General features: G+C 35.0%; 3 protein-coding genes across 18 annotated transcripts in view; all 3 read left to right on the top strand.

The window, feature by feature from the left end:
• The first annotated feature begins 3750 nt into the window (after positions 1-3750).
• Positions 3751-5965, top strand: LOC125842219 (glucan endo-1,3-beta-glucosidase 6-like). The gene is made up of 2 exons (XM_049521463.1): positions 3751-4418; positions 4814-5965. Exons 1-2 carry the CDS (start codon positions 4075-4077, stop codon positions 5937-5939), a joined length of 1470 nt encoding a protein of 489 aa, XP_049377420.1. The 5' UTR covers positions 3751-4074; the 3' UTR covers positions 5940-5965.
• A 2447-nt stretch (positions 5966-8412) lies between these two features.
• The window catches only part of LOC125842218 (DDB1- and CUL4-associated factor homolog 1), a 24819-nt gene continuing 5827 nt past the window's right edge, over positions 8413-27404 (top strand). Inside the window, exons 1-14 of the mRNA XM_049521462.1 lie at positions 8413-8814; positions 14161-14242; positions 14346-14462; positions 14550-14728; positions 14815-15697; positions 15778-15875; positions 16005-16425; positions 16556-17152; positions 17236-17415; positions 17492-18076; positions 19121-19231; positions 20201-20319; positions 20418-22011; positions 22152-22943. Coding sequence (XP_049377419.1) covers positions 8558-8814; positions 14161-14242; positions 14346-14462; positions 14550-14728; positions 14815-15697; positions 15778-15875; positions 16005-16425; positions 16556-17152; positions 17236-17415; positions 17492-18076; positions 19121-19231; positions 20201-20319; positions 20418-22011; positions 22152-22835 — 5907 coding nt within the window. The 5' untranslated portion in view covers positions 8413-8557 and the 3' untranslated portion in view covers positions 22836-22943. The remainder of the gene's footprint in view (positions 8815-14160; positions 14243-14345; positions 14463-14549; positions 14729-14814; positions 15698-15777; positions 15876-16004; positions 16426-16555; positions 17153-17235; positions 17416-17491; positions 18077-19120; positions 19232-20200; positions 20320-20417; positions 22012-22151; positions 22944-27404) is intronic.
• Positions 25176-27404, top strand: part of LOC125842224 (probable N-acetylglucosaminyl-phosphatidylinositol de-N-acetylase) — an 18396-nt gene continuing 16167 nt past the window's right edge. For 5 of the 16 annotated variants that reach the window (XM_049521470.1, XM_049521472.1, XM_049521471.1 and 2 more), the window contains exons 1-3: positions 25848-26012; positions 26191-26251; positions 26945-27015. In XM_049521470.1, coding sequence (XP_049377427.1) covers positions 25898-26012; positions 26191-26251; positions 26945-27015 — 247 coding nt within the window. In that variant the 5' untranslated portion in view covers positions 25848-25897. Of the gene's footprint in view, positions 25263-25847; positions 26013-26190; positions 26257-26944; positions 27016-27404 lie in introns of those variants that run through there. The other 11 variants (XM_049521478.1, XM_049521476.1, XM_049521474.1 and 8 more) reach the window with 9 other exon arrangements.

The raw sequence follows: 27404 nt of genomic DNA, 5'->3' as shown, positions 1-27404 counted from the left end.
ATTAAATCAAATTTTTAATTACTCGAAAAATATTTCATCTCATACTTATTTATAATTTTATTTTATTTTTACTAAAGATCAAGGAGATATGTAGGTTTGTGTACAACATTGTGATTTAACTATAGCCTTACAATTGTATATTCTAATTCTATAGAACTATGTATAGGTCTGCCACCTAATCTTTCTTGCAAGTGAGTATACCTAATTCTCTTGTAAAAAGGCTAAAACATCAAAGTGATGACTAAAAAGCCATTTGTGACCCAATCTACACACTTGTTTGTGCTCTTTTTTTTTTGCCATCAATCATACAACACTCAAGATACTTTAGCTTTTTCTTCTTCTTCTTAATTAACTACATTAAAATTGAAATTTGATATGGTTATCTCTTCTTCTTCTTTTTCCGCTCAATCTTTGCTATTTGTATTGAAATTCGGTTAAATTCAAATTTACATATTACATAGCCAATTTTTGAAAACAGTACTCCAACATGATTTATTTTAATTATTTTCAAGGCTCATACTTGATCAAGAGTGAAGAGATTTTTGCTATTTCGACTACAACCAATATTTGGTTTCTCTTTTTCTTATAGTAAGCAATTCTTTCCAAAAAGATAAAAAAAAATATATTGTTGCATTATAAATGTTGGGAGAATTATTGAGGTTGCACTTTGTGCATGCACATAACCACATTTTCTTTAACATGCCCAGGAGCGGAGCCTCAGTTCAGATGAATTCAGTAACTTTTGTATAGATCCAATATTTACATCAGAAATTTCAATAAACTTATCTAAGTACTGTTGTAGTAATTAAGATTTGTGTTAAGTAAATCTGGATTGAAGCACTTCATACAAAGAAGCTCCCTATTTCAAAGGCTCGACCTTAATTAATCTTGATCAAATCACTACTAGAAAGAGAGATTTTTTTATTGTGAAAAAAATTAAAATTGTGTTATAAAACATGATATGTTTTCACCTTTCACGAATTGATGTTCATTGAAAAAATGTATGGTGGAAAACAGATTCTCACTGAAATACTGAAAATCTTTTTTTTTTTTTTCCTTATTTATTCAATCGAAATATATGCGATAATAACAACTGAATAATTTTCAACAAGAATTTTCAATGAGAAAATAGTATTTTTTTTAGTAGTGTTATAAAATGAAAAGTTGTAAATTGAAAATGACTATCTATTTTTATAACTTTTGAGTGATTTAATTTGAATGTTTAATAAACGTATAAATAAATTTGAAATACTTATAAGTTAATTTGACTCTTATTTGCCAACTTATTAAGTTACAAGAGAAGAAAAACAAATATGGAGACTCGAATCGAGGAGCAGCGTAACCAAGAGAATTGTTCCATTTAGGGCGAAATAAAATGGATGAACACGAATTATTTGATGTTCAAGTCGATTGATCAGACGATGATTACTTCACTTATTATTTTAATATTAACCATGACAATATTTCAAATACTCTCTGAAAACACATATTTACAAGGGTTCACTAGTTAATGGTTAGCTGAAAACTCACTATTCATTTCTGGAATGAAATATTACTATTCTATAAATGATAATACAAACAAAAACTATTTACGTACAACTTGTGATATTCTTTTCATTTGTCATGGAAATAATGGATCAATTATTGTGTGGAAATTTTTTACAAGTGGACCTCAAGAAACTTTTTCCACAATTGAATATAAAAAATTCACCACTAAAGATTTGTTTGGAAAGTCATTTTCTAATTAAATTTAGTGTAATTATTAAAGGAATAAGGTCTGAAAAATATCTCAACTTTGGTTGAATTTGCTGTTGTAATACTAAATTTTCATGAGGACCTATTACCTCTCTAGACTATTTAATACCGTATTTTAAACATATATATTTGCCCACGTGGACATAAAAAATAATGCAAAATTATAAATAGTAATGTGTCCACGTGGGTACATATATACCTTTAAAATACACCATTAAATAGTTCAGGAGGTAAAGAATACGGTATTAAATAGTCTAGGGAGATAATAGGTCCTTATGAAAGTTTAGTATCGTAACAGCAAATTCGACCAAAGTTGGAATATTTTTCAAACCCTTATCCTATTATTAAAGTAGTGATTGTTTGTAGTAGAGTACATCTATCAAGACTTATTTATTTATTATAATTATTATGTTGTAATTGCAGTGTAATTTTAAATGTGTTATTTAATTGCACAAATTTACTTTCACAACTAGATCTTTGAATTTTAAAAATAAATATTAATTATCAAAAACTAAAATATGCTCATATAAGAAATATTACTAATATTTATCTACGTTAGGTATTCAAGATACATGTTATTTTAAAATATATCATTTTAAATTATTAACTAATAGTATACAAAATAATTGATATATAATTCTGAAATAAATGATATTTTAGTTGAATTAATTAAAAAAATATATAACTAAGCACACATTTTGCAAGAATATCATGGATTATATGTTTGTCAAAGAATTTAACATTTATAGCCATAATTATAACATTGTTCAAATATTTGATGAATATAAATTAAATTTGCCTATAACCTTATTCAACAAGAAAATATAACTTCAACCATATCACTCATTATAAACCAACTTACAATTTGATCATAGTTGAAATTTGAAAATTTGAATTTTTAAAATTCTATTTAAACATGTATTATACTTGAAAAAATATTAAAATCATATAAGTTGAAGTCCCAAAATTTCATAGTTGGTCGATTTGAACAACAAATTTTGAAAATCTGATCAAATATCATAGAGAAAGTTCAAGAGAATTGAAATAATATATGATTGTGGAGAAAAAAAGTATGTGGCATATGAACAATTATTTTGGTACAAAAACTAAAAAGCAAAAACAAACATTGATCAAATGTACTAGTTCAGTTGATGCTAGATCACTTGAGTACATATATATATATATCACATCTTATATGTAGCTATCATCTTCACCTTTCTTTGACAAGTATTTGTGACTCAATACTCAGAAACTCCAGAATTCCTTCACCTTTTTAATTGTTGAATTTTCATTGCTTAACAAGATTGGTTTTCTCTAGTAGACCTACTGTTTTCTTCCTTGGGATGTAAAGTAGTAGTCTTTTGAACTCCCTTTTCTTTTTCTCTGTTTTCATTTCAGAATATGCTTTCTTGCCTCCTTTGATTTGGTATATTTTCAGCTTCTACTACAAATGATCTTTTTCCCAATTCAAAATTTGAAACCCCCCTTTTGAAACCCTTTTTATTTATCTTCTCAAGCAAGAACCCATGCACAGACCACAGTTCTAAAATCTCTCACACTCTCTGAGTTGGTGACATGGGTGGTGTAAAAACAGATAAAGTTTTCTTCTTTGTTGTTGTTAGTTAGTTTTGGGCCACTTGAAATTCGAATTCTTGAAGACCCTTTTGGATTCTTGAGCTAGTTTGTGAGTGAAAGTTCAAAACAGATAAAAAAAATTCTTCTTTGTTGTTGTTAGTAAGTTTTGAGCCTCTTGATATTTGAAGACCCTTTTGGATTCTTGAGCTAGTTTGTGAGTAAAGTTTAGAACAGACACAGTTTTCTTCTTTTTGTTGTTAGTAAGTTTTTTGAGCCTCTTGAAGACCCTTTTGGATTTGTGAGTGAAAGTTCAAAACAGACAAAGTTTTCTTCTTTTTTGTTGTTAGGAAGTTTTGAGCCTCTTGAAATTCCAATTCTTGAAGACCCTTTTGGATTCTTGAGCTAGTTTGTGAGAAAGTTCAAAACAGATAAAAGTTCTCTTCTTTCTTGTTGTTAGCAAGTTTTAAGCCTCTTGAAATTCCAATTCTTGGAGACCCGTTTGGATTCTTGAGCTAATTTATGAGTAAAAGGTCAAAACAGATAAAAGTTCTTTTCTTTCTTGTTGTTAGCAAGTTATAAGCCTCTTGAAATTCCAACTCTTGGAGACCCTTTTGGATTCTTCAGAGATAAAGTTGATCATGGTGTTTTTGTAATGAAACAATTTCAAGTTTGATTTTTGTTTTCTTGTTTTCAGCAAGTTCTTGGTTCTTGTTTAAGAGGAAGCCTTTCTGGTGTAAAAAGGAGATGAGAATTCTGGGGGTGAAGTATGGTTTATGGATTTCAATGATTTTGGGGTTTATGGTGTTAGGGAAAGTGTATGGAATAGGAGCAAACTGGGGAACACAAGCAACACATCCATTGCCACCAAACATAGTTGTGAAGTTACTTAAAGACAATGGGATTCAGAAAGTGAAGCTGTTTGATGCAGATTCAGAAATCTTGAATGCCCTCAGTGGCTCTGGAATTGAAGTCATGGTTGGAATACCAAATGAAATGCTGTGGAGTTTAGCTAACAGTTTGGGTGCTGCTGAGAAATGGGTAGAGAAGAATGTCTCTTCACATGTCTCTTCCAACAGTGTTGATATCAAGTGAGTTTACTTTCTTCTCAATATTCTTCACGCTTTTTAAGTTATATACACTAACAATATGCAAAATATTCATTTTTAAGGTACTTACATGTATCTCCTTTCTCCATAATTGTAAAAACTACCGCGACTTGCTTGTTGTATTCTAGCATTTATAAGTATGATAATATTTGCTAAATCACCAACCATGTTTAAAGGAGTATACAAACAGAGAAAGTCTGAGAAGAACTTAGCTTTTCCATAGAGAATTGTCAATCTAACTTGTTTGTTTTGGCAACATTACATGGAACATTTCGTATCTAGTCAATATAATGCTAATTGTAGCCTAATGAGGTTGGCTCAAGTAGCTGACCTTTTGCCTTCAATTTTGATAAATATGAGTTCATTTCTGTATACAGATATGTTGCAGTTGGAAATGAACCATTTCTATCTCAGTTAAACGGTACGTTTCTGTCAACAACATTCCCGGCTCTTCAAAACATCCAGGCAGCCCTTATAAAAGCCGGTCTTGGTAATCGGGTGAAAGTCACTATTCCTCTCAATGCTGATGTATACCAGAGTTCAAGTGAAAAACCTTCAACAGGTGACTTTCGCCAAGACATTCGTGATCTCATGGTGAGCATTGTCAAGTTCTTGAGTGACAACGGAGGCGCATTTACTGTCAATATCTATCCCTTTATAAGTCTCTACAATGACCCCAACTTTCCTGCTGACTATGCTTTCTTTGACGGATACTCAAGCCCCATCGATGACAACGGGAAAATCTACAACAATGTGTTTGATGCAAATCACGATACCCTCCTTTCGGCATTGCAGAAAAATGGATTCCCAAATATGTCGATTATAATAGGGGAAATCGGATGGCCAACAGACGGAGACAATAATGCAAACTTGAAAGCTGCCCAAAGATTCAACCGAGGATTCATGACTCACATTTCAGGTGGAAAGGGGACTCCAATGAGACCTGGTCCTATAGATGCTTACCTGTTCAGTCTGATTGACGAGGATGCGAAAAGCATTCAGCCCGGCAACTTTGAGCGCCATTGGGGAATATATTACTTCGATGGTACGCCTAAATACAATCTTTCGTTAGGTGCAAACAATGGAGGTGGTTTAGTACCAGCAAGTGGTGTTCGTTACCTGGCTCGTCAGTGGTGCGTGTTGTCACCCTCAGCTAGCCTTGATGATCCTCAGCTAGCTGATAGTGTAGGCTATGCATGTTCACATGCTGATTGCACCAGCCTCGGGCACGGGACATCATGCGCTGATCTTGATGCTCGTGGCAACGTTTCGTATGCATTCAACAGTTACTATCAGGAAAACGACCAGCAATCGAGTGCCTGCAAGTTTCCAAACCTTTCCACGATCACAAACACAGATCCGTCACCACCGGGTGGAACATGTAAATTCAAAATCATGATCCAAGCAAGTAGTCCTAGCAGCCATAAGAACAATGCATTTACAACTAAGCCTGTCAATGTGATGTTTCTGTTTATAGTTTCTTTGTTGTTGAGTGTTTTGTAGAACTTGTTGAGTTATATTTATGTATTCCTGTCACTTCTGTTAAATTTTCCATCAGTGATTTTTGTTTACTACATTACTCTGTTTGGCACCATTCTTTTTAGGTCTACAACTTTATTCTATTGGCCTGGTTTTACAATTTTTGAAGTTTTTTGTTTTGGAATCAAGATGTGGATATTGTAGTACTCCCTGCGTTTCTATTTTCATGTCGTCCTTACTAAAAATAGATGTTTCTTAATATTTGTCTTTTAACAAATTAATACATAAATAACACTATTCTTTCTACAGGAAAGCAACTACCTTGCAGTTCATCTTAATAATAGTATTTGAAAATTAAAACTTAGCAAAACAGAAATGGAGAAGAAAGCAGAATATTTGATTTGAGCACACTGAATTCATAGTATATCTCCTTGAGGAACTTAATCCCCTCATAATATTCGAGGTAAAAATAAGCTTATGTTTTGATATAAGGATGTTTGATGACATAAAGTCATTATTTTGGCACGATTTTAATTTGGTACTTGGTGTTTATGTTTGATGATATGTATCAGACTAATAGAATCAAGATGAATTTTAGCATCAAGTATCTAGTCTTTGTATGATAAGTTTAGAGCTACAAATTCAAATTTAGAAAGATTTGTCATTATTTATGAAAAATGAAAGTTTGTACCTCAATTGCTTGTGATGACAGAGTCTCATGTTGCTAACATTTATTCTAATATAATTTTGAGATTAAATTTATTAGCTATGTATTTAACTATAAGTATTAGTTAAAATCAAAATTATCTCAAAAAATCTTAAAATTATTTATCCCATATAAAAGATGAAATCTCAGAATTATAATTGAGATAACCTTATTTTGGAGCAAATAATCTTAACGGGGTCGTTTGATTGGAAACAAGTTATTTCGAAATAAGTTATTTCATCACATTTATGGAATAACTTGAATAAATAATCACATAATTACCTAGTATCTCCAACCAAACACATAATAAAATAATTTTACATTTTATTAATGAGATTATTATTCCTTATACATCAAACGACTCCCCAGAAATCTAATTATACTACAAGCTAAACAATAAACTGGGTCAAGCCTCTTAACATATTTAAATAATCCAATTGTTAAGCTAGTGAAGTGTGTGGGACCATGCTTGAACCATCCCAAAAACTCAAATAGTAGTAGTTAAATTTTAATCAATATAAGGTCAATATTGGTCAAATCATGATCAACACATGTCAACCTTGGTCAACTCTTTGTAAGTCATCATATTACTAATTTTAATGAAAAAATAGGGTTAATTACCCTTTTGAGAGTTTTTTTTATAAAATATTACGTCTTTATTTATTACCTTGATATATCATATTTAAAAATTATTTATCATCTATAATTATTATACTATTTGTACTAAAAGTAAATTATATATGCAATATATATGTACTATAAATATTTATAAAAATGTGTGTTTACTTGTTTTGATAACAAAAATAAATTACACTTGTATTTAAAATGAACTATGCATGTAATGTAGATGTATTTTACAATGTATAAAGATAAGTTTTATATGCAATACAAATGTATGAAAATGTGTTAGGTTTGTTTTGATAAAAAAAATTGCACTGTCTATTAAAAGTTATTATACATGTATTTGAAATTATATAGCTATAAATAGTAAATATTTTCTAAAAAAGTATATTTAGGTAAGTTCCTCACATTAAAAGTGTTGGGTTTTTATAGAGGGAAGAACTACACATTTTGGACCTATTAGACAAAATATTTACTCAAATTGAACTTAACCTAATATATTTATCATGATTGGATCCACAACCCAAACTATTTACCTGACTCTCTCCTTATTCCATTCACTGAACCAATGTTGATACTATCGGAATATATATATACTCTGATGTATCTATATACACTGATGATATCTATATACTCTCATAGTATCAAACAATCCATTTTTTTTAATTAAAACACGACCTCTTCTGCCTTGATGTCATCAGAGTATTTATATACTCTAATTGTATCAAGGAGTAACTGAGTAGTAATTTCACTGAAACGTTGCTTCTTCCTCTTTGATACCATCAGAATATATATATACTTATCAAAGTATATATAAAAAATCTTGATGGTATCAGTGAATTAGTAGTTAAAAACAAGAGGTATTAAGGTAAAAGAGTATTAGCTGGTAAATAATTTCTCTTTTTGGGTACACGTATTTTTTTTTAAAAACTTATTAACAAAAGCTGCTCATTTTCAACTTGTAGGATTAAAATTTAAAAAGTGGCCATGACTATATTTACCCTTTAAATGGCCAATTAGTGAACTTCACCCTTTGGGGTTTGCCGTTAAAACTTCATTGGGCTTTTCATTCGGGTCGGGTCATGAATTATTCGGGTCGAACGATTCTTCGAGACTCCACTTTCCTTCTTCGCTGTTTTCACACATATAACACAAAAGCATGGAGGCGTGGGTTTTTTTTCTACTCTCTCTCTAGAGCATTTGTATTTGCAGAATTACTTCAAACCTAACGCGAACACTTTCTCTCTCTACATATCTGAAAAACCCTAGTTTATTTTTTTTTGAATTTTTTGGTGATTTTTATTTGAGTAGTAATATGGAGGAGGAGCCGCAACAACAATCATTGGCGGCGGAGGGGGAAGAGGAGCGGCAGACGGAGACGGCTCCAACGGAGGAACATGAGGAAGAAGGAGAAGAAGTGGGAGGTGGAGAGGAAGATGAAGAAGAGGCGGAAAGTGAAGGGTTGATCATTAAGGCACAAGCGTTAATGGAGAAGATAACTGCCTTGCCTGATAACCCTAACCCAAATACTATCCATGCTCTTTCTTCTATTTTTGAAACCCAAGAAGCTAGGTACAGTTTCTTTTTGTTGATAAAGTAATAATTTAGTGATACTGGGATTCTAACTCAAGAGTCCAGGTATATAATGGTTATATATATATGCCTTGAGCTGGAATCACTTTCTTTTTCATTTGTTGATTTTTTTGGGGATTTCGAACTGTGTGGTCTAAGTGAAGTGAATTTTGTGTTTTATTTGGGTTGAAGTATGATTTTGTGGGTTTTTGGGATTATATTTCCACACAAGAAAGGTGTGGCCTAGTGGTCAATCAAGTGGTTGAGAACTTGGCGTCTCAGGTTTAAATCGCAGCTGAGACAAAAAACTCTAGGTGATTCTTCTCATTTGTTCTAGCCTTGATAAACAAAGTTACGTGATACCTATTGCTGGTGGGAGGTGGCACGTATCCGGGGAATTAGTGGAGGTGCGCAAAAACGGGTCCGGACACCACAGTCATCAGAAAAAAGAAAAAAAAAGAAAGTATTCTACTCTGCAATGTTTGTCTATGCATGTCTATTGATCATTTAATTTTTAGCAAGCAGATAAGTATGCTGTTACTATGTGCATTTTGGAGTATTTCAGTCCTTAGATATATAATAGTAGGGTAGTTGAATTCTGTTAATATGTATGCTGGTCTCTCTCTCTCTCTCTCTTTTTTTTGTTCTGATGAATTTTTCCTAGTAAAAAATGTAGTAACATGTGGCTTATTGGTAGTGTTTGGGTGTGTGGGGGTGGATGTCGTGAATTATGGGTGTGCCTTTGCTAGTTTATCTTTTTTGTAGTTATAATTAACTGTGGATACTGGTTCCATATAATTTTATTTAGTTTTAATGTTTCTGGTCCTGGTTGTGAAAAGATAAGGGTGTATTGGGTTCTTGGTGCATCATGTCTTCTATATTGGCGTGAAATAGTACACTTACATCTTTGTGACACCATTGTGCTATTTGGATAAGGTCAATTATAAAATTCTGCCTCTCTCAGTACTTCCCCTCTATCCTCAACAGAGCCCTCCTTCCTCTGATTAGAAGACCAAATCTGTTTCCTAGAGAACATTTTTTTTTCTCGCATTTTGTATATCCTGATGATGAATATTTTACTACAATTGTCCCTCCCATATTAGACTGCAGCTTTTGGATTCTGTTTCCATCACTACCAGTTAATTGGTTGGGATTGCCAGCCTGACCAAACTCCAAAGAATAAGATAGAAAGAAGAGTTCTTGCCTACAACTACATGCCTATCAATAGCTATACTTGGAGTTGAGATAATTGCATAGGCATAGGGGAGCTGGACACATATATCAAAAGCCCAATGCCAAATTTGGGAAACCACTATCTGTGCATGTATTTTCAGCCTAGATTGACAAATCTTTTGCTTCTTGGGTGGTGTCAGAAAAATGGTGCTTGCGTTGCGGGAGACTAAGTTGCTCGGACTCTTTACTTTTGGTGCCACACCCGTGTCGACACGACATGGGTGTGGGATCCGTGTCTGATTTGGTCAACCTATTTTGGGTACTTTGACCAAAATCAATGGGGAAAATCTGGACAATTTTAATGATTTCTGTAATCAATACAGAAGCTAAGGTGAAATAGAAGGAAATGGAATACCTTTATATAGAAATTTATATGTCACTCCTTTTCCTTTGATCTTCTTTCAGGATTCTCCTCAAGTTCTCCACATAATATCTCATAATTTAGGTTTTATAACTCTATTTTTAGATATTTTAATTATTTTTAGGCGAATCCCCGCACCCGTATCCATACATGGATCCATATCCCCGAATCTTAAAAATTAGATCATGAAGGATCCTACCTTTAGATGCGCACCGGTATCGGGCACCTACACTCGAGTCCGAGCAACTTAGGCGGGCGATGCCTGCCCTGGATGCAGGGGTGTGAGAACCAATCCAAGTGAACTCAGACATCATTTTGTTTGTTAACCAAACATTTTTAATTCAATCAATTTGTATATCCATATTAAAATGGAGCTTGAAGAGATGAATGTACTTTTACTAGAAGTGTACCTCCATACCAGGGTGCAACTTTTGGATCTTTACCAAGTTATGAACTCAGACATCATTTGTTCACCAGTTACAAAATTATGTTGTCAACATAGTAACCGTTTCGGGACTGGTTAGATTCTTACTTCCCCTACGAATTATCTTCTTTGCCTCGAGTCCAAGTCAGAGATTTGGAGTTATACCTTTATTATTTTTTAATCAACAAGTTGAACTGCACCTAATTGCCATAACTGTCGTATGGGTTGTGTACATTCTCTACATTTCGTTCTATTGACATCTCTGGAAGTTCTTACAGAGCATCTAACATGGGGAATTCGAAACCTAGGCAGTACATTGAAAGATCACCGTAACATTTTGTCAAAATTTCTATATCTTATGGTATTGTGTAGGGGTGTCAAATGGGTGGACTGAGTTGAAATTAGAGATATTAAAATGGGTTGAAATAAAAATCGGTTTGGGTTAAGCCTGCCCAAGTTTACTTTGGGCTCAAATGGATTGAGCTCAAATGGGACAAAAAATTGGGTTGGGTCATGACCCGCCCAATTTGACTCGCTTAATCTCAATAATTTTTACATATTGTTATTTTACTTTTGTAACCACAATTTGAATTTCAACTCAAGAAAATAAAAAAAAGTTACAAATGAAAGATAAATCTTAGAAGATATAAAATAGATAGTAATTCATACATTCAATATAGGAACATATCTTAGATCAATGCTAATAAAGAATTTTAAAACGAGTTGAAATTGGAGATTAAATTGGGCTCAATTGAAGATACTTTTAAAATGGGTTGAGATTGAACCCAATTCAAATTATCTTGATTCCAACCCATAAAATTTAGGGTGGGTTGGAGGGGGCACCTATATTTGGGCGGGTTACCTATATTTGAACTCATTTTTACACCCCTAATACCAGTGGCGGAGCCACCTTAGAGTTAGGGGGTTTATCTGAACCCCCTTCGGTTAAAAATTATATTATTTATATATGGTTAAAATAATTTTTTAGGTATATATAGTACATGTTGAACCCCCTTTGACTACTTTGTGTTTCTATTTTTTCAAATTTTGAACCCCCTTATTAAAAACCCTGGCTCCGCCATTGCCTAATACTGTGAGTAGATTGGTTGATATTTTTAATCTTTTCATATTGTATATTAGATGAGGCAAAAAGTTTGAGGATGTCAGAAATTAAGTTTCTAAATTATATTGACCATTGCTAAGAACTGGGTTTTTAAATTAGATTGAGAAAGAAAATTTGGAAGTGGATCCGAGTAAAGCATCAAATTTGCATTATCTTTCTTATGTGGTTCCGTCCACTTTTCCTAGTTTCCGTGCCAACAAAATTCTTGATCAAAATTTGTAGTCACAAACGTATACTCTCTTGATCTCATTTTATGTGACGTTGTTTGATTGGGCACACAATTTAAGAAAGAAAAAAAACCTTTTTGGAACTTGTGGTTTAAAACAAGCTATAAATATTTGCGTAGCTATAAATCATCTCATGAGAAGTTAAAAGTTAATTTATTTTTAAAATATAGAAAGGTATCATTCTATTCGTGATAAACTAAAAATGAAAGTGTATTACATGGATTGGAATAAAGGGAGTAGTTTGGAGAAATTTCGCACCCAAGGGTGTGCCCTAGTTGTCGATGAAGTAGGTAGGAAACCATGAGGTACCAGGTTCAACTCTGCAGGGGCAAATATCACGAGGTTGGTTCTTCCATTTGTCAAAGCCTTAGTGGACATAGTTACTCAATACTTGTGTTGGTGGGAGGTAGCCGATACCCCATGAAATTGGTTGATGTGCGCGCAAGTTGATATCACGGTTATTGAAATAAATTATATCCGAGACATTTCAATAATGGAACTTGGATACTTGGTGGAAAATATTATAATTATACAAGAGAAAGGCCTATGTTACTAGTATACCTGTGGATATATAGAAGTAATGTTACCTTTATATAAAAAAACGAAAAGAAAGGCCTATGTTACTACGCCACTTTTGGAAAATAAACCATCGTTTCTTGTCATTGAGTGAATTTTCCAATTGCTCAAAGTACAATCCTATTGGTTTTATGATAGTGAAAAGGGTCCTATGAAGTCAAACCAGTAGCCCTTTGCTAAATTATGTAAAACCAATTTTTAAATTTGAATTCAATAACATACCCAAGTGGGGGTCTGGGGAGGGTATAGTGTACTCAGATCATACCTCTACCTTGTGTGAGGTAGAGATATTGTTTCTGATAGATCTTCGACTCAAGAAAAGCATTTTCAAAGTAGGTTTGAAATACACAAGAGTGAAAGAAGCTCTAATGAAAATATTATAGATTTGAAGTAAAAACAATAATCATAACTACCAGTATTTACCGGATAATAGTGGGTTCTATGTGACGATTGGAATTAACTTTTAGTTTCTTGCTTTACTGGTCGGTCTGAATGATATTTCTTGATCTTGAAGTTTTTGATTCTTTTTTTTTTTATTTCTGTGTAAAGGTTTTAGGTTTACTTCATTAAAGGACCTGAGCACTCGTACACATCAGTAATTAAGGGAACAGGGGATGGGGAACTAGTTCAATTGCATTTTTAGTATAGTTGCTCCCAGTGTCCATTTTGTGATGAAGAATGCAATTTTTTGGTGTGTGTGAATCTTGCCTTGATGACGGTTTTGTATTAGTGCTGCATATTATTCATGATTCTTAGTTGTTGCGATGTTTAAAATTATGTGGATTATGTTTGTTAGAAACTGCTGTAAATCTCGCTGTAAATCTGTCATGTTGCATGTTCTGTTTGGTGCCAGCAAATTGAAAGGTAGAGTGCTATTTTATTTCAACACAGTTTTAAGATGGGTATCAAGAAGTTATCACATAGTAATTTTATTATTATATGTAGTGGGATACTACTGAAGTGTTACATGACATTTTTTGATAAGTAGGGTGAAGTTTTGTATATGTCTAAGCATGAGGAGTATGCTGGTATGAAACATCTGTGTACATCAAGTTAGTTCTCACAGGTTTTGAAGAGTTCGAGCAACACAGCTCTACATTATTACAACGTGCTAAATGACTTTAAGAATCACTCTCTACAATTGCCTCTTTTTTGTTCTTCTTTGTTATCAGATTCAAATTCCAAGTCAGTACCTTCCAACGACTGTTCCCTTCTTGGGAAATTTTGAAAAAAACATGATAATTGAGTTTAGTCAACAGCAACAACGTGGGGCTTGGTCTTGTTTCTTGTTTGCATTATTCATATACATTAATTTCTCGTCAGATAGGTGAAACAAATCAGTGCTTTGTCTCACTGGATTAAACAAGACAAATGACATATCTGTTCACTCTTTCAAGTGCAGCTACATGGAAGAGAGTGGTCATTCTGCTCCTAATAATGGACGATCTTCCCATAATGTTGGACGGCTAGGGAACCTTATCCGGGTAGCTTTAGAATCTCTTACTTTACTACTTTGATTTTTTTTTTCTGTACATATACCGAGTGTCACAGTATTAACTACTCACTTCCCATCATCTCTCCTTGCAGGACAATGATGAATTCTTTGAACTGATATCTTCAAAGTTCCTATCTGAGAGGAGATATTCAGTTTCTGTGAAGGCTGCTGCTGCAAGGCTGCTTTTTAGCTGTTCACTAACATGGATGGTAGAGTTCTATTCTTGATTATTTTATTTAAAATTTTTCTTGGTCATGGTTATTCGTGTAGATTAATTCATCGCAAATGGAATCCAGTATCCACATGTTTTTGAAGACCCTGTGCTGGAAAATTTAAAAAGCTGGACAACGGACGACACAACCAGATTGTCTGGTGATGATCATTATTGGAAGCATGAGTCAGGTGATCGGAGGTCCTCTGATTCTGAGATGCTGAAGACCTACTCTACTGGACTTCTTGCTGTATGTTTGGCAAAGTATGCTCTTAGGCCCATACCTTTTGTTGGTTATATAACACTTCTCCTGTTGCAAATTTATTCATTTTTTGCTCTATTGATGGTAGTGGTGGTCAAGTAGTCGAAGATGTATTAACATCTGGGCTCCCAGCAAAACTTATGCACTATCTTCGGATTAGAATTTTGGGGGAGACCACCACAAGCCAAAGAGATGCAACATCTTTGTTGGATGGCAAAGCATCATCTACAGGTACTGGTGTGAGAGCTAGAGAGGAATGTAGAAGTAGATTCCGGCAAGTTGCCGAAAGTTCTCATTTGGATATCCCCAGAGTAGCGGAAGATGGACTTCATGGTGATCAAGTTCTGGATAAGGATCGCGATAGAAGTGCCAGTAGGCATATGCGTGGGGATGAACTTTGGACAGATGAAGAACCACCTGATTCTATGGCTGTGGATGATGATAATTATCAGGCAGATGGAGATGGTGAAGAAAGATGGCATATTAGAGATTTACGTGACGGAAAGGCAAAGTCTGGTAACAGATCTGTAAGGGAAGACGAACATGATGAGAGTGCTAGAGATGATTTGTCAAGACGCAGGGTGAATCGTGGGTGGACAAGACACAGAGGACGGGGAAGGGTGACTGAGGGTGTTCCGGATAATGAAGCAGCTTTGACCTCTCCAGGGTCTGCTAGTAGATTGAGTGGGCAATCTCGCAGCAGAAATTTAACCCGGAATCAAGAATTGAGAAGAGCACCTGATAACAAGAAGAATTTGAGTAGGGCAAATGTTGATGGTTTTGTGATGGAGAGGGATGAAAATGATGAATGTTTCCGGGAATGTAAAGTCGGCTCCAAGGATATCACAGATCTAGTGAAGAAAGCTGTTGGAGCTGCTGAAACAGAAGCAAAAACAGCTAATGCTCCAGCTGAAGCTGTTAAAGCAGCTGGTGATGCTGCTGCAGAAGTAGTCAAGAGTGCTGCTTTTGAGGTTGGTCTTCACTTCTTATCCAGTTTATATTGATGTTTATCTTAAGACCATCTCATTTCTATGTTATCTCTGTATCTCAGGAATTTAAGAAGTCAAATGATGAGGAGGCTGCAGTTTTGGCTGCTTCAAAAGCTGCATCTACAGTCATTGATGCTGCTATTGCTGTTGAAGTTTCAAGGTTGGTGTGTCATTTTTTATATGAGCGATCCTCGATTGATGACTGGGAAGACATTTTATTTTGCATTCATCTGCTACTTTCTGTTGATTTACAGTTAATTTATATTAATGTGGTGCTGATATATTGTAGGAGTGCTATTTCTGAAGGTGAATCACAAGATATAAAAGCAACAGCGCAAGAAGCAAATGAGGATGTTGATGAATTCTTCATTCTGGATAATGACTCTCTTGCAAAGTTGCGGGAGAAGTTCTGCATCCAGTGTCTTATTATTTTGGGAGAGTATGTTGAAGTTCTTGGTCCTGTGTTGCACGAAAAAGGAGTAGACGTGTGTATTGGGCTACTGCAACGTAATTCCAAGCATAAAGAGGGGTGCAAACTTTCACTTCTTTTGCCTGATGTTCTGAAGCTGATCTGTGCTTTGGCTGCACATCGGAAATTTGCTGCAGTATTTGTGGATCGTGGCGGCATGCAAAAATTGCTTGCTGCCCCAAGAGCTCCTCAGACTTTTTGTGGCCTTTCTTCATGCTTATTCGCTATAGGGTCAATTCAGGTAACTGTCTCTCTCCATTTTTCTACTCCTTTTAGTGTTATAATTTGGTTGTGTACCTTAAATCTTGATTCATTGTGGTTCTTGAAATTTTAGTTGCTGACTCAATAACTTCGGAAAATTGATTTCACAGGGAATAATGGAACGTGTTTGTACTCTTCCTTCAAGCATTATCCATCAGGTGGTTGAGTTGGCGCTTCAGCTTCTTGAATGTCCTCAAGATCTAGCCAGAAAAAATTCTGCCTTATTTTTTGCGGCTGCATTTGTTTTCAGAGCTGTCGTAGACGCTTTTGATGCTCAGGATGGTTTACAGAAAATGCTTAATCTCTTGCAAGATGCTGCATTAGTGAGGTCTGGAGCTTCTTCGGGGGCATTAACTGCTTCAGGGTCATTACGGAGTGACAGATTACCACCAGAGGTGCTGACTGCTTCTGAAAAGCAGATAGCATATCACACATGTGTCGCACTTCGACAGTACTTCAGAGCACATCTTCTCTTACTGGTGGATTCAATTCGCCCTAATAAAAGTGTTCGCAGTGCTGGACGAAATATCCCAAGTGTTAGGGGTGCGTCTAAGCCTCTTGACATTAGTAATGAGGCTATGGATGCAGTTTTCCGTTTAATCCAGAAAGATCGGAGACTTGGTCCTGCAGCTGTTAGAGCCCGCTGGCCTGTAGTTGACAAGTTTTTAAATTGCAATGGGCATATTACAATGTTGGAATTATGTCAGGTAGTACATACTTTTATAAATTGTTCATTCTTTCTACCTGCATTTGCTTTCTGGTTTACTTACTATTTTTTTTTCAAATGTAGGCTCCACCTGTTGAGCGTTATTTGCATGACTTGCTTCAGTATGCTCTTGGTGTACTTCATATCGTCACTTTAGTACCTTACAGCCGTAAACTTATCGTAAATGCAACATTAAGCAATGATCGTGTGGGTATAGCTGTTATATTGGATGCAGCTAACAGTGCCGGTTATGTAGAACCTGAGGTATGATCTTAATACACTTTTCATTCTCTCGTTGTCGCTATTCAGATGCTTATCCATTTATTTTTGATGTTGGTAGATTGTTGAAGCAGCATTGAATGTGTTAGTTTGTCTCGTGTGTCCTCCACCTTCAATCAGCAATAAACCATCTGTATCTACACAAGCACAGCAAACCAATGCTGTCCAATCTGCAAATACTCCTGGTGTGGAGACCAGAGACCGGAATGCAGACCGGAACGAGACCAGGGACAGAAATGCAGAGCGGTTTCTTCCAGATCGAGCTGTTAATATCTCCAGTCAGAATGAAAATAGAGAATCTACTTTATCAGACCGTGGAAGCACAGCAGTTTCTGCCACATCTGCGGTCAGTGGCACTTCTCAAGGGCCTGTGTCTACAGTGACATCAGGATTAGTTGGAGACCGAAGAATATCACTAGGTGCTGGAGCTGGTTGTGCTGGCCTTGCTGCTCAACTTGAACAATGTTACCGTCAAGCGAGAGAAGCTGTTCGGGCAAACAATGGTATTAAGGTCCTCCTGCAGCTCCTCCAGCCACGGATAGTTACTCCTCCAGCTGCAATTGACTGTCTTCGTGCTCTTGCTTGCCGAGTACTTCTTGGTTTGGCAAGAGATGATACAATTGCACATATATTAACAAAACTTCAGGTAGGTTGGTCTGACATCATAATTGCTGTTTCCTGCATGGTTGACATTGTTGATTTTAAGGGTCGGTGTGATAACTGCTTTATGTGATTTTTGCTGCAGTCATTGATTCTAACATTTTTTTCACCTTTGATGTTTCTTGAAATAGTTAAAAGGTTGATCCTATGTTGCAATTAGTCATTAGAGAAAATGTGAATACCAAAAATGTTTATATGCCACGTGCTTATAAATTAAAATCAGCCAAAAGACATTGGATGTCACCCCTAACTTATGGTTTATAGCTTGTAAGCACTTTCGGTTTGATCAAACTTTTACTATGTTATCCCTAATAAATACTCTTCGTAAGCATAACTTCTAATTATATCTCTATTCTTTTTGCATTATTAGTTCTTTTTTTAATGTAAAGATACTTTCAAATCTATCTTTTTATAAATAGATTTAAGGATATTTTAGTCATCTGTTAAGATGTTTTTGTCATTTTAACAGATAAACCACTGATCTTTTTCCCACACAAACTAGCTGCTTACTATTATTTCAGGGCGTCTCTTAAAGCACCTAACTATTTATTTATAAAATCAGCTTCAACACCTAAAAAGCTAAAAGTGTTCTTCAACAAGGTATATTCATCAACTGCTTTTAATGAAAAGCTAAATCCAAATGAGCTCCTTTTCATCAACTGCTCTTACTTGAACAAGGTATATTCAACACCTTTTCAGATTTTTCAGGATATCTGTGTTGCTTTATTGTTATTCGTTGTTTTCCTTGTTTCCAGGGGGATATGCTAGTGAGTGACTTGATCCTAAAGCATTTTTGGTTTTTACCTACTTCTGTATTGCAGCTAGTGCAGATCTGAATTATGTAGTAATGTAGTTAAACCGAGTAGAACGAACATTTAACATTTTTTCTAAGTTTTTCTTGAACTTTAAAATCAATTTATCCAAGACTCAATGTGGATGACCATTTATGCGATATCAGTTTGAAAGATTTGGTCTTTTGGTGCTGGATGTTCAGATATACTTTTAATATATTGTTCTTTTTGTGGTCTAGGTTGGGAAAAAGTTGTCAGAACTCATACGAGATTCAGGAAATCAGACTCCTGGCAGTGAACAGAACCGGTGGCAAGCAGAACTTGCACAGGTGGCTATTGAGCTTATTGGGGTAAGAAAACAGTACCTATTTCTTTCTCTGTATAATTTCTTAATACGCAGAGTGAAAAAAGGGGGCTTGGGTAGAAGTTGGATGATACTTTTTATTTTGATGATCTCTTTGGGGCAAAGGAAGACGAGGGATTAAGGGACTAAGGGGAGGGATGCATTTTCACTGGTTTTCTGCTGTGTTCAAAGCAAATAAATGAGACAATCATTTTGATGATCTCTTTGGATGAAGGGAAATGGGAGGGGAAAGAGAAGTAGCTGTTTTATTCCTGTAATTCAGCATTTTGACTTCTCCACATCTGGATTTCGTTTTGTAAGGTCTCAAGTGTTAATCTTATTAAGAATAGTTCCCCCTCCATTCGTAACTCTTTGTTAAGCCATGCTTTCTTCATGACTATATATGATTATGTGCATTACACTAATAATTTTGAAGAATATATCTATAATCTCTAATGCTGGCTTACTTTACACGCACATACACACACACACACACACACACACTTGTTAAGTACCATTTTCACGCTGAATAAGGTAGCTGGTTTGATTAGCAAGCAAATGGTGAGGAGAAAAGTGAATAGATTATTGTTGGTTTTAGATAGAAAGTGTTAATATTTTTGAACTGTAAAGAGGCTGATTTGTTGTTATATAACATGTACCACTTTAAAAAAAAATAGAGGTTGATCATATCATAACTGCACATTATGATATGATCATCATCATTATCATAATATGCAGTTGTATCAGTTCATTTCAGTTTAATTTTTGGAGAAAGGGAAGTTTTCGACCTAAGGATCAGAATTAACTACATATCATGACAAAAACAAAAGAGTAGGTCAAGGCATTTGGGATGATAATAGTTTATTAGGTTGCTTATTCATTTATCTTTCTAGTGTACTCCGCAGAGTTGTCTTTCGCTCCTTTTCCTCTTTTGTTAATTTGCAGGAGTATGGGTTCTTTTTCAATTGTTTTGCAGGTTGTAACTAATTCGGGCCGTGCAAGTTCTCTGGCTGCTACAGATGCTGCGACCCCAACATTAAGGCGTATAGAGAGAGCTGCTATAGCTGCTGCTACTCCGATCACATATCATGCAAGGTAAATTGGCGTTTGCTCCAAATGTAAATTTGAGCAACATGGTTTTCTTCTTTTTACCTTATATACTAGTTTCTGACCTCCTTTATGTTCGAGTTCAGGGAACTTTTACTCCTCATCCATGAACACCTACAAGCTTCTGGTCTTACGGACACTGCAACTATGCTTCTTAAGGAGGCTCAGTTGACACCTTTGCCATCTTTAGCTGCTCCATCATCTCTGGCACATCAAACATCAGGGCAGGAGACATCGTCAGTTCAAATTCAGTGGCCATCTGGTCGTGCACCTAGAGGATTTTTGTCAGCTAAACCGAAACTTCCGTCATTGGATGAGGATGGCGGATTGAAATCTGAGTCAATTGTCTGTTCTTCAAGAAGGAAGCCGTTGGCCTTTTCGTCTTCGCGTAGTGTGTCCTCAAAATCTCTTCCTGTTGAAGTCTCTCCATCTACATCAGGCTGCAAATTCAGTAATTCGAAAAAGTGTGCCACACCTGTAGCTACATCAGAAACTCCATCACTATCTACAGTGAAATCTGGTGGAGATCCAGACATCATGTTTAAAACTCCCATTGTATTGCCAATGAAACGCAAGTTAACTGATCTGAAGGAAGGTGGATCAGTAGCATCAGTTAAGCGACTCAATACTGGTGAACATACAGTCAGATCTTCGGTTTGTGTCACTCCAAATTCGTTCCGTAGAAGTGGTCTACCATCAGATCCTAATGTGCCTTCAACACCAAATTCTACTTTGAGAGAGATCCATAATCGACCTGGCTCAAGTGCTTTTCCAACTGAAGGTGATGATACTCCTATGGTGTCGTCTTCTCAACATGGTCTTCTAAGTGACTCACAACCCTCAAATGCGGAGCGGTTGACCTTGGACTCTGTGGTTGTTCAGTACTTGAAGCACCAGCATCGCCAATGTCCTGCTCCCATCACAACGTTACCTCCTCTTTCGCTCTTGCACCCTCACGTCTGTCCTGAACCAAAACGAAGCCTTGATGCACCATCAAATGTGACATCACGGCTTAGTACTCGTGATTTTAGAAGTTTGAATGGTGGGACACACGGAAAGCGTAAGGATCGACAATTCGTCTACAGTAGATTTAGACCGTGGCGCACTTGCCGGGATGATGCTGGTGTCTTATTGACATGTGTCTCTTTTATGGGAGATTCTTCGCAAATTGCTGCTGGCACTCATTCTGGAGAGCTGAAAATATTTGACTCTAACAGCAGCAGTATCTTAGAAAGCTTCACCAGTCACCAGGCACCTTTAACACTTCTACAGTCCTACCTTTCTGTTGAGACACAGCTTCTCCTGTCTTCAAGTGCTCATGATGTGCGGTTATGGGATGCAACTTCTGTTTCAGCTGGGCCTAAGCATTCATTTGAAGGCTGTAAAGCTGCTCGATTTAGCAATTTCGGTACAACATTTGCTGCATTGTCTGCAGAGCAATCTCGGCGCGAGATTCTTCTGTATGACACTCAAACCTGCCAAATGGAACTGAAACTTACAGACACATCCAATATTCCTTCAGGCCGAGGACATATGTATTCCCTTGCACATTTTAGCCCATCAGACAATATGCTTCTCTGGAACGGTGTCTTATGGGATACTCGTGGTTCTGGCCCAATTCATCGTTTTGATCAATTTACCGACTATGGTGGCGGGGGCTTTCATCCTGCTGGCAATGAGGTAAAGACATTCCATTCATTTTCCTTTGGGTGGATAGTATTATAAGCCTGATGCTAAATCCTTTTTAACAATTTTTCATTTATTCTCACCTTTGTGTATCTTGGTTTTACCTTTGCTGAAACTGTTATCTTTTTGGATAGGTCATCATAAATTCTGAGGTATGGGATTTGCGGAACTTCAGGCTTCTGCGAAGTGTACCGTCTTTGGACCAGACTGTAATAACATTTAATGCAAGTGGTGATGTGATATATGCCATCTTGAGAAGAAATCTTGAGGATGTCATGTCCGCATTCCAGACACGTCGTGTTAAACATCCTCTCTTTGCTGCTTTCCGTACGGTGGATGCTGTTAACTACTCTGACATTGCAACCATTCCAGTAGACCGTTGTGTACTTGACTTTGCGACGGAGCCAACTGATTCATTTGTTGGGCTGGTCACAATGGATGACCAAGATGAGATGTACTCTTCTGCTAGGGTGTATGAAATTGGTCGGAGGAGGCCAACTGAGGATGATTCAGACCCTGATGATGCTGAAAGTGAAGATGAGGATGAAGACGATGATGATGACATTGACGATGAAGCGATCCTTGGAACGGATCTTGATGGGGACGGTGAAAGCGATGCAGATGATTTGAGCAATGATGATGATAGTGTGAGTGAGCTTGATGACGAAGAAGATGAAGACGGAGACTTCATTGTAGATGGTGTGGACTTTGGTGGTGGAGGTATATTGGAGATTGTGACAGATGGTGAAGATGAAGATGACAGTGAGCTTGTTGAATCCTTTAGTAGTGGGGATGATGATGATGATGATCTGTTGTAGGTAAATGGCCTTGGCTTTCAATTTAGATGTAATCAATGGATATATTATCCTCTCATATAATTTGCTTGGCCAGTCTTTTTAACATTTTTTTATGCATTTTAGGAAAGGGTAAAGATTACCTTTTTCCTCTAGTTTTGAGTTCTTTTCCAGTTCTATTTTATGGCGAGGCTTTCTGTGCATATACGAGTCAGAAATGAAAGAGATTATGCTACAAGAAATCTCTTTATTTACCTATTTTAAAGCTTGACTGCCTTTTTTTTTTTTGATTTCCCACTCTGTGTTCGGAGCCCCGACTAAATCCAAATTACCCATTTGGGGGTGGTGCTTTAAACTGGATTTTATCTTTACTCAGGACTCGAATTCGAGATCTCTAGTTAAGGATGAAGTTGTCCGATCACTGCACTGCTAACTCATGTTGGTTTAGTCTCTCTAGTTTTAGGTTGGGTTTCAGACACTTATATTTAGGAAAAAATATTTATCATTTATTTAATACTTAATATCTCTCAAATATAAATACACAACAGTTTTCCCCTCTTTCTTTTTGTTTAACTATATTGATTAAAATTTAATGTATTTTGTTGTATGTTTAGATTTAAACTAAATAAATAAACTCTTACCTAAAATCTTTCAATATATTTAAAATCATTTATTCAAATATCATTTTTGTAATTTGACATTCAAATACATTTTTTGAAATATTGATCGGATAGTTGGATACAAATACACTCAAATGAATTTGTTTTTATTTCTTAAATTACTTCTTTGGAAAGCTATTTTCAAAAAATATATTTCTCAAAATAAGCAATTGAAAATCGGTCGAATATGCGATAATCATTTGCCTGATCATAGGTTTCATCATTTTTTATTTTAACTCAGTGCAGAGGAAAGAGGTTGCAAGCAACTTAACCCATACTTTATTTGGAATATTTAAATTTAACTATTATTACTATTTAAAGTTATTTAATAATAAAATCAATATTGAATGAAAATAATAAATTTGTCATATCAAAGTAAAGTAATAATCATTAATGACCTAAATACTCCTAATTTCAAAATTAAATTTCGGTAAGCATTCCCTTTGTATATAAATTTTAGCATCGAAGTGAAAATAGATTATCTACAAAACTATTATTACTCACATTTAGAAAGAGACACACATGTACACATTTTTTTTTTTTATATCAACTTCAAACAGTAAAGTTTAAAGGGTATATAAATAAATTGAAATAGAGGATTTAACTCTTTAGTACTTTTCATTATAAATAAATACAAAAAGAGAAGTATGAAAAACACTCCTAAATTTGACACAAATTATTAGTTTATTTTTAAGCTATTGTCAACTTTAAAAATACCCATTACTTGATTAACTAAACTCCGATACACTCGCGATATGCCACATGACATAACAAGTGGTCTCAAACTCTTGTAAGAGGATGAAGTTCTTAATAAAAATCGAGGGAAGTGTAGAAAACACTCCTAAATTTGACGAGACTTTATGGGTGTATTTCACTAATATTGCAAGATCAGAGTGTATTTAGCTTCAATAGTCAACTAAATAAGTATTTTTAAGGCTATCAATAATTTCGGAAAACTAATAATTTGCGCCAAGTTTAAGAGTTTTTTTCTATTTTCTCGTAAAAAAACATTTTCTCCTTTCCTCTTTTGATATTCCGGTATTCTTCTCCAAAATTCCATCTGTAGCAGCTAGCACCATGGGTGATCCATGTTTTGTTCAGGTAAGATAATTACTCCTATTTCGTCTTCTTTACAGTTCACTACACAATTGTCATTCTCAAACGCATTAATAAACCCTAATAATTTACACTTTCGAATCCATCGTACCTATATTTTCTGATTTGCTTTATGCTGTATCCTTTTCAAATGCATTTGCTGTTGTATTGTGGTATTTTGAGATTATTAAATACATAAAGCTTAATCATACTATAGTATACCCTGCAGGGATAATAATGCTATAATAAGGGAATTTGAATTGAAAAAGATGGATTAGTTTCAATTTAGTTATAGGTTAGACTATCTACAAACCAAAAATTGAATTAATTGAAGCAAACTTATCTAAAATCAAACCAAATACCTTGAACTATTTGTAGACTCTTAAAACAACCAAACAAGGTTCAATTGGAATTACAAGAACTTATATTGTAAATTTGCTTTATGAAGAGATAATTTATCTGGTTGTTTATACATTATGTCACTATAAGAATGAGTTCATATTAGTTTTTCCAAATTTAATCTTTTTATTTTCCTTTTCTTTTGTCCTCTTTAAAGAAAGGGTGTCTCTGAATCCGTAACATATTGATGTAAATAAGCTTAATATATTTGCAGGGTTTGTAAACGGCACAACAAGATTAAATCAGTTCTAATTTCTGTGTACTAGATCCAACATCCTTGTTCCAAAGAAGAAAATTGGTAATGGTTCCTTTTTATCTTTCAAAATGTAAGGGGTCGTTTGGCGTAAGGGATAAGAATAAATAGTCCTAGGATAAAAAAAAAGTCCTGGGATAAAAATTTGATATCTTGTTTGGTTGCTATGTTTGGGATAACTTATCTCACCATTTATACAATAGTGATGGGATCAGTTATCCCATATATATGGTGGAATAAGTAATCCCAGGATAATTGGGATAACTTGGGATAACTATCCCGGGATAATTGGAATAACTATCCCGGGATAATTGGGATAACTTGGTTCCCAACCAAACGACCCCTAATAGTTATGGCTTATGGTTAAAATTAAGGGGTATAATTCTCTTACTAACTGTTATTTCTTTTTACGTTTTTTGATAGAAGACACATCCGAAAAAACCCATTCAAACCTACTTTCTTTTGACAAGGTGTAGTCAAAAAATGATTTTAATGTAGAGATATTGTTTATTGTTGGTAGTATCCATGATCTCCTTGAATTATTGGTGTTTGATTTCTCCTTTTTAAGTACCGGTTGCACTTGCCCATAATGGGTTTTAGACTTTTAGTAATACAACTCATTTAGATTTGCATGCAGATACAATCTGTGCTATCTGTAGTTCTGCTAGCAAAAAAATCAAATGGAGTGGCTAGTAATCATCATTACATTGGTTGTGCTGTGGGTGGCTTCACTTTTTAAAATTCTCTACGAATCTCTCTCTGCCTCACAAGCTGCAGTTTTAAATGATGGTATGGGTGACTTCTCTACAAAATGTCAATTCTTGTTCTCTTTTGTACTTACTGGCTGCCTCGGTGATGTTATTAATTATTCTCTTAGAATCTAAATACATTCATACATACAACTTTCCCTATAGTATTTCTTCCACAGCTAATTGCTTCCCTTCTTAATATGTATATTCTTTTTATGTTTCAGGTGGAGTTTTTCGCAACAGAAATGTCTTATTGGTTATTGCCCATCCTGATGATGAGTCTATGTAAGGTTGAACATGTTAACTTAGAGTTGTTCTTTGTTCCTGTCATAAACTTTCTGAGCAATGCAAACTTTTGAATTGCTATAGAGGGAGTTGCAGGCTAAGACACTTGGAACTACACGTTAGTTTTGATCAAGATTATGAGAGACCTATGTATCACTAGTTATACACTAACATAAAGTTGCTCAATTGATACACAATTTTATTAGTTGAGCTCATAGTTGAACACACATCATAGAATAATAAAGTCCATGAAACGGGGTGGACTAGAAATTTGGTGGGCTAAACTCTAAGATTCAATTATGACCCCTTTGTTAAATAGGTTATTAAAGAACTGAAATATGATTTGTCTTACTATAAATGATGATTTCAAACCTTTTGTTTTGGTTTGTTTTGTTAAGCATATGATGTCCAGATACATATGATACTTGAAAATCTATGACCTAATGAAATGCTATACCTTTCTTTTTCTAAATTTTATCAGTTTTTTAAGGCTTGTTCTAGAGAAGCATCCTTTCCTGGATATTTTTTCTTGCAAATTGTGTTAAAAAATGTAGTTGGTAACAAGGATTATAACTCTCGATGTCAGTACCCACATATGATACAATTAAGTAACCAATATTGTATCTATTTGCTGTATGAAGCATTACTATTGCGATGATAATGACTTATGATGGTTTTTACTCTATACTGCAGGTTCTTTACTCCAACCCTTAATTATTTGTCTTCGAGAGGATGTAATTTGCACATATTATGCATGTCAACTGGTAAGGTTTTTAGAATGTTCCAATTTTTGTTGCAGATGCTGAATCAAAAAAATTCTCTTAAGCCTAATTGTTTAGTGGCATGTGTATTTTGGTTGCCAGATATATGTCTTAGGACACAAAAAGTAAAACTGACAATGAATAAGTTGATTTTTGAACCGGTTGAAATACTTTAGCCATTGATTTTTCTTAAAAGTATGATCCAATTCAAGCAGTGTTGTTAAACCTGAGATTCGCTTTCTGAATTTGAACTATTGCAGTTCTTTTTTAAGTGTAGAATGTTTAAATGATCAGAACGCAAATTGCTAGAACTGTTCTTTAGCAATCCTTATCCTAGATAACCAAGAGTCTATTAGTGAAGCTAACTTTCAGTATTTTTTTCTTCTTTGTTG

Source organism: Solanum stenotomum, chromosome 10 (genome assembly GCF_019186545.1).
Source record: "Solanum stenotomum isolate F172 chromosome 10, ASM1918654v1, whole genome shotgun sequence".
NCBI classification, from domain to species: domain Eukaryota; kingdom Viridiplantae; phylum Streptophyta; class Magnoliopsida; order Solanales; family Solanaceae; genus Solanum; species Solanum stenotomum.
Note: the sequence above shows the minus strand (reverse complement) of the source record. Positions and strands in the feature narration are given on the sequence as shown.